At 37.6% G+C, this 12443-nt stretch overlaps 1 protein-coding gene across 1 annotated transcript in view; it reads left to right on the forward strand.

Annotated features, from left to right (window-relative positions):
• Nucleotides 1–12443, forward strand: part of LOC111172232 (ATPase PAAT-like) — a 58366-nt gene that overhangs the window by 14086 nt on the left and 31837 nt on the right. The window contains exon 6 of the mRNA XM_089898301.1: nt 1–12443. This exon is cut by the window's right edge and continues 31837 nt beyond it. Coding sequence (XP_089754427.1) covers nt 1–235 — 235 coding nt within the window. The 3' untranslated portion in view covers nt 236–12443.

Genomic DNA, 12443 nt, shown 5'->3' on the forward strand with positions numbered 1-12443 from the left:
AATGGAAGAGCAATCCATTTGTTCCTACTTGGAAAAGATTCTTTCTAAAAATATGGAACTGATGGAAAAGAAACTTATGGACTACATTGATCAGCGAATATATAAACTCCAGGAGCACATAGATAATAAGATTGCTTTGTTAGTGGACTTGCTGCAAAGTCCCAACTCCCCACCCTCTGGCATGCCTCTAAGACATTATGACTCTGGAGAAAGACTTTCAAATGGAGAAAGATAGCACTGAACATGTTCAAAGTACTACAGATATTTATTACATATTTATTACAAAGCCGAACCCCCCAAAAAAGTTTATGAAAAGCAGGTATTTAATGTCCTTTGAAATATTACCACTTACTTAACGTGACCTCACTGTTCATTTTTACTGCACTCATGAATCCAGTACTGTACACTGAGTTAACATGATAGGATCATAAGTTATTTTTGTTTGCAATATTTTTCACTCTCAGTGAAATTTATGTAAACTTCTGGATTAACTGTTTAAGATTTTAAGGATTTCTAAAGCAGTTCATTAGTTCGTATTGTATGTGTTTCATAGAAGTACATTTTTTATTTATACAAAGACTTTATAGTCTTAGGCGTCTGAAAAATAACGCTTAGAGTATTTGATAATTTTTCTTTTTCTGATCAATTGCTTTTGGAAAATTGGATACTTAAGACCTTTAATTCAAATCACTAGTTTACATTTTGTATTGTTCTTCTCAGTTAATGAACAAGGTGCAGTGTTTGGCATGTGTAAAATGAGTTTACACTGAGGTTAATATTATTTGTTTCAGTACAGTGTAGCAGTACATAGGGAAGTAAAAATCACAACTAGCCTATTCCCTGTTAGGAATATTATTTTAGATTTAATGTTTGATGTAAAATGAGAGACGTCATCTTGTTTTATCTCAGTCAACCCAGAAAATATAAGGAACTATTTCCCTTTCTGAGATGATACAGGTTCCTCTTTCCAGAACCTTCTTCTATATGTTTAAAGTGTGAAATTCTGAGGTTCTGCTTTGAAGGGTTAGGCATATGAATCAAGGAGATTGCAATTCTCTCAGGCAGACTTAATTTTTGGAAATTATAACTATTGTATATGTGTTGAAGGGTGATGTATTTGCATTTAAAAAATAAATGTATCCACTCTGGAAACTACTTGTCTAAGTAAATACAAATTTTTAATTTTCAACTAATCTTTGCTTAAAATGCTGTATTTTTATGAAAAAGGGTGTTTCACAATTGATATTTTGGTCAGTTCGTTAAAATGAGGGCTAATTTGTATACTCTTTGTTAATTTGTATCATACTACAAAGGTGACACAGTATATAGAACATACTGTCACTATAGCCACTTGAAAATTTGCATATTTTTCTAGTCTTTTCTAATTTATGGGACATTCACAACATACATAGCTGTAAGATAGTATTTCCTTTGTTGTTCAGGAGAAATCTGTCTCACTGCAAGCTGAACCCTTTAGTTAAGTTTTACAGCTTCTGGTGGTTGTAGTCTGTTGATTTACAAAATGCCTCCTTCCAGATACATGATTCATCTTACAAGTCTCATCTTGATTACATCTGAAACAGAAATATGGTCATGTCAAAAAGATGTATAAAGGTACAATATTGAAAAGAGATGATACAAAATATTCTTCAATTAAATTTTCCAGTTTGTAGAAGCCAAAATCTCTCTAAAGAGACAAAGTCTTCAGTTCAGACTAACGTAAGCTAAGACTTTGGATTTGCAAGATAGCAAAATTCCCCTAAGCCTGAATTTCTGAGTCCACATGAATTAATTTAAAAAATGATACCTATATTAGAATTTGAATACTTTTCCTCACCTGCTTGCCATTATTAATGTGCAGTATGGTGGTCCAGTTAAAATCCATTAGCTTAAACAGTCAGCTCTACCCACCACCAGTCCCTCCCATCAGGAAACTTGCACAAGCCTCTTAGATAGCCTCATCCACCAGAGGGCAGACAGCAGAAGCAAGAAGAACTACAATCCTGCAGCCTGTGGAACGAAAACCACTTTCACAGAAAGACAAGATGAAAAGGCAGAGGGCTATGTACCAGATGAAGGAACAAGATAAAACCCCAGAAAAACAACTAAATGAAGTGGAGATAGGCAACCTTCCAGAAAAAGAATTCAGAATAATGATAGTGAAGATGATCCAGGACCTCAGAAAAAGAATGGAGGCAAAGATTGAAAAGATGCAAGAAGTGTTTAACAAAGACCTAGAAGAATGAAAGAACAAACAAACAGATGAACAATACAATAACTGAAATGAAAACTACACTAGAAGGAATCAATAGCAGAATAACTGAGGCAGAAGAACGGATAAGTGACCTGGAAGACAGAATGGTGGAATTCACTGCTGCAGAACAGAAGAAAGGAAAAAGAATGAAAAGAAATGAAGACAGCCTAAGAGACCTCTGGGACAACATTAAATGCAACAACATGCACATTATAGAGGTCCCAGAAGGAGGAGAGAGAGAAAGGACCCGAGAAAATATTTGAAGAGATTATAGTCGAAAACTTCCCTAACATGGGAAAGGAAATAGCCACCGAAGTCCAGGAAGCGCAGAGAGACCCATACAGGATAAACCCAAGGAAAACGCACTGAGACACATAGTAATCAAATTGGCAAAAATTAAAGACGAAGAAAAATTATTGAAAGCAGCAAGGGAAAAACAACAAAACATACAAGGGAACTCCCATAAGGTTAACAGCTGATTTCTCAGCAGAAACTCTACAAGCCGAAAGGGAGTGGCATGACATGTTTAAAGTGATGAAAGGGAAGAAATTGCAGCCAAGATTACTCTAACTGGCAAGAATCTCATTCAGATTCGATGGAGAAATCAAAAGCTTTACATACAAGCAAAAGCTAAGAGAATTCAGCACCACCAAACCAGCTCTACAACAAATGCTAAAGGAACTTCTATGAGTGGGAAACACAAGAGAAGTAAAGGACCTACAAAAACAAACCCAAAGCAATTAAGAAAATGGCCTTAGGAACACACATATCGATAATTACCTTAAACGTGAATGGATTAAATGCTCCAGCCAAAAGACACAGGCTTGCTGAATGGATACAAAAACAAGACCCATCTATATGCTGTCTACAGGAGACCCACTTCAGACCTAGGGACACATACAGACTGAAAGTGAGGGGATGGAAAAAGATATTCCATGGAAATGGAAATCAAAAGAAAGTTGGAGTAGCAATACTCATATCAGATAAAATAGACTTTAAAATAAAAAGAGACAAGGAAGGACACTACATAATGATCAAGGGATCAATCCAAGAAGAAGATATAACAATTATAAATATATATGCACCCAACATAGGAGCACCTCAATACATAAGGCAACTGCTAACAGCTATAAAAGAGGAAATCGACAGTAACACAATAATAGTGGGGGACTTTAACACCTCACTTACACCAATGGACAGATAATTCAAAATGAAAATAAATAAGGAAACAGAAGCTTTAAATGACACAATAGAGCAGATAGATTTAATGGATATTTATAGGACATTCCATCCAAAAACAGCAGATTACACTTTCTTCTCAAGTGCGCACGGAACATTCTTCAGGATAGATCACATCTTGGGTCACAAATCAAGCCACTGTAAATTTAAGAAAATTGAAATTGTATCAAGCATCTTTTCTGACCACAACACTATAAGACTAGAAATGAATTACAGGGAAAAAACCGTAAAAAACACAAACACATGGAGGCTAAAGAATACATTACTAAGTAACCAAGAGATCACTGAAGAAATCAAAGGGGATATCAGAAATACCTAGAGACAAACGACAGTGAAAACACGATGATCCAAAACCTATGGGATGCAGCAAAAGCAGTTCTAAGAGGGAAGTTTATACCTATACAAGCCTACCTCAAAAATCAAGAAAAATCTCAAATAAACAATGTAACCTTACACCTAAAAGAACTAGAGGAAGAAGAAAAAACAAAACCCAAAGTTAGCAGAAGGAAAGAAATCATAAAGCTCAGAGCAGAAATAAATGAAATAGAAACAAAACAGTAGAAAAGATCAATAAAACTAAAAGCTGGTTCTTTGAGAAGATAAACAAAATTGATAAACCATTAGCCAGACTCATCAAGAAAAAGAGGGAGAGGACTCAAATCAACAAAATTAGAAATGGAAAAGGAGAAGTTACAACAGACATTGCAGAAATACAAAGCATCCTAAGAGACTACTACAAGCAACTCTATGCCAATAAAATGGACAACCTGGAAGAAATGGACAAATTCTTAAAAAGGTATAACCTTCCAAGACTGAACCAGGAAGAAATAGAAAATATGAGCAGACCAATCACAAGTAATGAAATTGAAACTGTCATTAAAAATCTTCTAACAGGGGCTTCCCTGGTGGCACAGTGCTTGAGAGTCCGCCTGCCGATGCAGGGGATACGGGTTCGTGCCCCGGTCCGGGAGGATCCCACATGCCACGGAGCGGCTGGGCCTGTGAGCCATGGCCGCTGAGCCTGCGTGTCCGGAGCCTGTGCTCTGCAACGGGAGAGGCCACAGCAGTGAGAGGCCCGCGTACCGCAAAAAAATAAATAAATAAATAAAAATTCTTCCAACAAACAAAAGTCCAGGACCAGATGGCTTCACAGGTGAATTCTATCAAACATTTAGAGAAGAGCTAACACCCATCCGTCTCAAACTCTTCCAAAAAATTGCAGAGGAAGGAACACTCCCAAACTCATTCTACGAGGCCACCAACACCCAGATACCAAAACCAGACAAAGATACTACAAAAGAAGAAAACTACAGACCAATATCACTGATGACTATAGATGCAAAAATCCTGAACAAAATACTAGCAAACAGAATCCAACAACACATTAAAAGGATCATTCACCATGATCAAGTGGGATTTATCCCAGGGATGCAAGGATTCTTCAATATACGCAAATCAATCAATGTGGTACACCATATTAACAAATTGAAGAAGAAAAATCATATGACCATCTCAATAGATGCAGAAAAAGCTTCTGACAAAATTCAACACTAATTTATGATAAAAACTCTCCAGAAAGTGGGCATAGAGGGAACCTACCTCAACATAATAAAGGCCATATACAACAAACCCACAGCAAACATCATTCTCAATGGTGATAAACTGAAAGGATTTCCTCTAAGATCAGGAAAAAGACAAGGATGTCCACTCTCACCCCTATTATTCAACATAGTTTTGGAAGTCCTAGTCATGGCAATCAGAGAAGAAAAAGAAATAAAAGGAATACAAATTGGAAAAGAAGTAAAACTGTCACTGTTTGCAGATGACATGATACTATACATAGAGAATCCTAAAGATGCCACCAGAAAACTACTAGAGCGAAACAATGAATTTGGTAAAGTTGCAGGATACAAAATTAATGCATAGAAATCTCTAGCATTCCTATACACCAACATTGAAAAATCTGAAAGAGAAATTAAGGAAACACTCCCATTTACCATTGCAACAAAAAGAACAAAATACCTAGGAATAAACCTACATAGGGAGACAAAAGACCTGTATGTAGAAAACTATAAGACACTGATGAAAGAAATTAAAGATGATACCAACAGATGGAGAGATATACCATGTTCCTGGATTGGAAGAATCAATATTGTGAAAATGACTATACTACCCAAAGCAATCTACAGATTCAATGCAATCCCTATCAAATTACCAATGGCATTTTTTACAGAACTAGAACAAAAAATCTTAAAATTTTTATGGAGACAAAGAAGAACCCGAATAGCTAAAGTAGTCTTGAGGGCAAAAAGTGGAGGTAGAGGAATCAGAGTCCCTGACTTCAGAGTATACTACAAAGCTACAGTAATCAAGACAATATGGTACTGGTACAAAAACGGAAACATAGATCAATGGAACAAGATAGAAAGCCCAGAGATAAACCCATGCACCTGTGGTCAACTAATCTATGACAAAGGTGGCAAAGAGAAAAGTCAGTCTCTTCAGTAAGTGGTGCTGGTGGCTTCCCTGGTAGCGCAGTGGTTGAGAGTCCACCTGCCGATGCAGGGGGCATGGGTTCATGCCCCGGTCTGGGAAGATCCCACATGCCGCAGAGTGGCTAGGCCCATGAGCCATGGCCGCTGAGCCTGCGCATCCAGAGCCTGTGCTCCACAACGGGAGAGGCCACAACAGTGAGAGGCCCACGTACCGCAAAAAAAAAAGGGGTGCTGGGAAAACTGGACAGCTACATGTAAAAGAATGAAATTAGAACACTCCCTAACACCATACACAAAAACAAATTCAAAATGGATTAGAGACCTAAATGTAAGACCGGACATTATAAAACTCTTAGAGGAAAACACAAGAAGAACACTCTTTGACACAAATCACAGCAAGATCTTTTTTGATCCACCTCCTAGAGTAATGGAAATAAAAACAAAAATAAACAAATGGGACCTAATGAAACTTAAAAGCTTTTGCAGAACAAAGGAAACCATAAACAAGACGAAAAGACAATCCTCTGAATGGGAGAAAATATTTGCAAACAAATCAATGGACAAAGGATTAATCTCCAAAATATATAAACAGCTCACACAGCTCAATATTTAAAAACCAAACAACCCAATCCAGAAATGGGCAGAAGACCTAAATAGACATTTCTCCAAAGAAGACATACAGATGGCCAAGAAGCACATGAAAAGCTGCTCAACATCACTAATTATTAGAGAAATGCAAATCAAAAGTACAATGAGGTATCACCTCACACCAGTTAGAATGGGCATCGTCAGAAAATCTGCAAACAACAAATGCTGGAGAGGGTGTGGAGGAAAGGGAGCCTTCTTGCACTGTTGGTGGGAATGTAAATTGATACAGCCACTATGGAGAACAGTATGGAGGTTCCTTAAAGAACTAAAAATAGAATTACCATATGACCCAGCAATCCCACTTCTAGGCATCTACCCAGAGAAAACCATAATTCAAAAAGACACATGCACCCCATGTTCATTGCAGCACTATTTACAATAGCCAGGTCATGGAAGCAACCTAAATGCCCATTGACAGACAAATGGATAAAGAAGATGTGGTACGTATATACAATGGAGCATTACTCAGCCATAAAAAGGAACGAAATTGGGTCATTTGTTGAGACGTGGATGGATCTAGAGACTGTTATACAGAGTGAAGTAAGTCAGAAAGAGAAAAACAAATATCGTATATTAACGCATATATGTGGAACCTGAAAAAATGGTACAGATGAACTGGTTTGCAGGGCAGAAGTTGAGACACAGATGTAGAGAACAAACGTATGGACACCAAGGGGGGAAAGCAGCGGGGGGGTGGGGGGGATGAACTGGGAGATTGGGATTGACATGTATACACTAATATGTCTAAAGTTGATGACTAATAAGGACCTGTATAAAAAAATAAATAAAATTCAAAAAGAAAAATTCTTTAAACTCATATTATTTGACTTTTTTTTTCTAGGATCCATTCCTAATTACATAGAGTGAATGGCCAGATTTGAATGCTCCCCTTGCACTCTAGCGAGATATATTTTAAAAAAAGAAAAAAAAATCCATTAGCTTTAGAAAACCATGAAACCACTTTAAAAGAAATATTCCACCTCTTTTTTTTTTAGAATGCCACATATATTTTGTAGATTGATGACATTCTGTTTATTACCAAAATACAGCACAAATGAATTAATTTTCCTGGTTTCTGTTGCAAACAATGAAAATGTTTTTTAAAAAAAGTTAAAACACCAGAAAACACAAATAGGGCCTTCTTTATAAAAATTAAAATACACTTTAAAAATCTAGTAATTATGGCTGTAGTTATAGAAATGTTTTATCGTAATTTGTACACGTTTTGTAAAATAATAAAGTAAATTTTATAACATTCTGTGATTATAATACTAAAAATAATTCAGATGAGCATTAATTTCTCTTTCATCTTGTTAATCTTTCCAAGTTCTGAAGATCTAAATTCCATTATTTCTGCCTATCTATCACCTATGTATCTGTCTTTGTGTGTGTGTGTGTGTTGAAAAAGACCTGATGGCAGGACTTCTCTGGTAGCTCAGGGGTTAAGAATCTGCCTGCCAATGCAGGGACACGGGTTCCAGCCCTGGTCTGGGAAGATCCCATATGCCGTGGAGCAACTGCACCCATACTCTGGAGCCCGTGAGCCACAACTACTGAGCCCACGCACCTAGAGCCCATGCTCCGCAGGAAGAGAAGCCACCGCAACGAGCAGCCCGTGCACCGCAATGAACAGTAGCCCCTGCTCACCGCAACTAGAAAAAGCCCACGCACAGCAACAAAGACACAACGCAGCCAAAAAATAAATAAATAAATTTATTTAAAGAAAAGAAATAAAGCTATAGTAATCAAAGCTATGGGGTACTGTTATAGAGACAGATGCAGAAATCAATGGAATTGAATAGAGAGCCCAGAAAAACATTCAAGTATATGGTCAAATGAATTTTGACAAGGATGCCAAGACTATTCAATGGGAAAGGGACAATCTTTTCAAAAAATTGTTCTGGGAAAACTAGATATCCACATGCAAAAGAATGAAGTTGGACTGTTATCTAACATGACATTAAAAAAAAATAGATCAAAGACCTAAATGTAAACCTAAAACAGTAAAACTCTCAGAAAAAAACATAGGACAAAAACTTCATGACATTGGATTTGGCAGTGGTTTCTTCGATATGACATGAAACCCATGGGTAACAGAAGAAAAAATAGACAAATTTGACTTCATGAAAATTTTAAAATTTTGTGCATCAAAAGACACTATCCATAATAAAAAGGCAACTCACACAATGGGAGAAAATATTTTCAAATGATATATATGATAAAGGATTAATATTCAGAATATATGGAGAACACCTAACGGTACAAAACAAACAACCCAATTCAAAAATGGGCAAAGGACTTGAGTAAACGTTTCTCCAAAGAAGATACACAAATGACCAATAAGCACATGAAAAGATGCTCTGTGTCATTAATCATTAGAGAAATGCAAATCAAGACTACAATGAGATATGATCTCACACTGATTAGGATGGCTACTATTGAAAAAACAGAAAGTGGTGAGGATGTGGAGAAATTGGAACCCTTGTGCGCTTTTGGTACACTGTAAAATGGTATAGTCACTATGGAAAACAGTATGGAGGTTTCCCCCAAAATTAAAAAGAGATTTACCATATGATCTAGCAGTTCCACTTCTGGGTATATACCCAAAAGAATTGAAAGCAGTGTCTCAAAGAGATATTGTGCACCCATGTTCATATCAGCATTCTTCACAATTGCCAAAAGGTGAAAGCAACCCAAGTGTCCATCCATGGATGAATGGATTAGCAAAATATGATATATACAGAGAATGAAAGATTAGTCAGCCTTGAAAAGAAAGGAAATTCTATCACATGCTACAACATGAATGAACCTTGAGAACATTATGCTAAGAAAAAGAAGCCAGCCACACCTTATAAGTACTTAGAGTTAAAATCACAGAGACAGAAAGTAGAATGGTAGTTGCCGTTCTACCATTGGGGGGAGCGTGATGGGAGTCACCGTTTAATGGGTATACAGTTTCAGTTTCACAAGGTCAAAGTTATGGAGATAGATGAGGGTAATGTTTGCACAATATTATGAGTGCATTTAATACGACTGAATTGTACACTTAAAAATGGTTAAGATGGTTATTATGTTTATTTTAACACATTAAAAAAAATTTGAGGGGGAGGGGAAAAAACCCTGTGTCCTTCTGTATCTCCTGAAGTTTTAATTTTAAACAAGAACTATGTGTTCCAGAAGAGAAGTAGTAGAAGACAAAGACAATTCTTTGACTTCTTCAGAGTCAGAATTCTTGAAATACGATGAAACAAAATGATTCCAACAGAATGCAGTCATTTTTACTGCAGATTTTCACTAACTAGAGACCCCTTTGTAGAGTTTCTATCAAAAACTTAATGTCTTCACTTTCACACTTTCCATCTGGATCAAGCCTGTGAACGGAACACATCTGTGGTTGGAGAAGAGCCACCATCAAAGGGATCGACTGCTCACATTGGCATCACAGTTTACAAAGTGGTGACACCTCTGTTCTCACTGAAACCTCTCAGACATTAATAGCCACCACCGCCATTGTCAAACCACACATTATTCATTATCTTTTCTCTTTCGAGAAGAAGCAACAGGCTTGGCGAGCTGAACCACTTTGCCAACCATTCTATCAAGTAAGTGGGGAAGATGGGCCTGGAATCCAGGACTCCTTTCCTTCCCCTTACTTCCATTCTCTGTTCCCCGTGCCCATGTGGATTTTGGTATAGAACCTTCTTACTTGGAACTGATCCCCTTTGACATTTGAAATCCAAGGCTGTTGAAAGGAGAAGTGACGCCTCTTCTATGGCCACCTCTCTCAAGGTAAAGCAAGTACAGCATCTTCCTAGTTGTCCCTTCCTTTCCTCACATCACTACTTCCTCCTTCTTAAGGACAGTCCTATGCCCTACATTGGACAGCAGCCCAGGATTTAAGTTTTTTACCATTTTGACATTTTCTCTCCAAATGTTCTTGGAGAACATATTTCCAATATGACTTAGAGGAAAAAACACAAGGATAGATAAGTCTGAGTTCTTCCATCTTGGTCATTTAACTGCTGTATAACTTTGGGTGAGTGATTTAATATTTTATAACCTCAGTTTTCCCTTCTGTAAAATGGGTCTATCACAGTTTCCATCTTGTGTGAGGTTTATAATATTCTGAACATGAAGCAACTAGCACAGGCCAGGCACACAGGAGGTGTCCAATAAATGTTACTTGTTAATCTTCCTCTCCCCTCACTCTTTCCATGCTTTATTCTTTCTCTTTCCACATCAGGAATAATGTATATGATTCTTAATAACCCTAGAATTCTAGGAAATTTGAAAGTCCCCCTTCTTTTATTTCTTTGAGAGGTAAAGAGAAGTGAATTCAATATCAATGCTGTAGAGCCATGATTCTCAATGTGTGGTTCTTTGACCAGCAGCATCAGTATCACCTGGGAAGTTAACCTCTGCAAATTCTCAGGCCCCACCCACCTTATTTGAATCAGCTAATTGAGGGGTAGGGCACAGCAATTGTACTTTAAACTCTCCAGGTGCTTCTGATATCCTCTCCCACTTCCATTAGTATGTGACTTTGGTCTTGTTAAGTGACTTCTCTGGACTTTCTTATTCTTTGACTGGGGATTAGATTGCATCTACCCCCAGGGGCTGTTGAGAGGATTAACTGGGGCAGTTCTCATGAGGCCTGGAGATAGTCTTGTAGTTCACTGCCCTGTTCTCAGCTTGGCCTCACACTGAGATCACCTGGGCACTTACAAAACAACAACAACAAAAACACCTGTAAGTGTATATTTATTTCAAAATAAAAAGTTGAAAATAATCCACTGATGCTTGGGTCCCACCCCCAGAGGTTGTGATCTAATTCTGTTGTGTTTAGCCTGCAGTTCTGGGTTTGGGGAAGCTCCCTGGCTGATTATAATTCGTAGCAAAGTCCCGAACTAGAAGTTTAGTGTCTTAGGGCCTAGAATCTGGAACTAGACTAGTTGGGTACTAACCCCAGTCATTCCATTTACAAACTGTATGACCTGAGACAAATTCTCAATGTCCCCGTGAGCCCGAGCTGGGGGCACAGCCATCAGTCAGTGACTATCAGCCGTGACTGTCACCATCATCTAGAAGCAGCTGACTTTCTAACAGCTTCAATATGGCCGGAGACTTCAGCCACCCTTGTTAGGAGGCCAAAGTCTCTACTTGCTTAAAGTGCGCAAAGATGATTCTGATGCTTTGCTTTCTGGTCTTTTAGTGTTCAGGTGCAATCCTCACTGGGACCGAGTTTCAGGATCAGGGCTTTGTGGGCCTGCCCTACCCACGTGAGACCCCCACTCAGCCATGTTGTTAAAAGTGAACTGTATTTCTCTCATCATGGTTAGCTACCAGGACTTTACGTCCCAGTGTGAAGCTCTGGGGAGAAAAACATGTATGACTTCTCTACATAATGTTCATAAAGAGTAAAAATCTCTTAGGACCTGAAGAACGATGGTTTTAAAAAGAAACTTTAATTGAATGTGAACAAACACATACTTTACAGTGGAATCTAATGGTTAGTAACTCCACTTGTAGAGGAACAAAACTTATTTTTCTTCTCTGTGGCTGATGAGTGATAGCCTTATAAAAATAGTATTTTATAGGTTTTTAATAAAGATAACACTTTTACTAGTATTATTTTATTCGTTGAGGTATGATTGACAAATAAGAATTGTATATATGTAAGGTACACAACGTGATGTTTTAATGTACATATACATTATGAAATGATTACCAAAATCAAGCTGATTAACATATCTACCACTCACACAGCTACCATTTGTGTGTGTGTGTGTGTGTGTGTCTAGCAAGAA

This window comes from Delphinapterus leucas, chromosome 16 (genome assembly GCF_059928025.1).
Source record: "Delphinapterus leucas isolate spDelLeu-1000000601 "Yukka" chromosome 16, BTC_Dleu_Yukka2, whole genome shotgun sequence".
In the NCBI taxonomy this organism is placed as follows: Eukaryota; Metazoa; Chordata; class Mammalia; order Artiodactyla; family Monodontidae; genus Delphinapterus; species Delphinapterus leucas.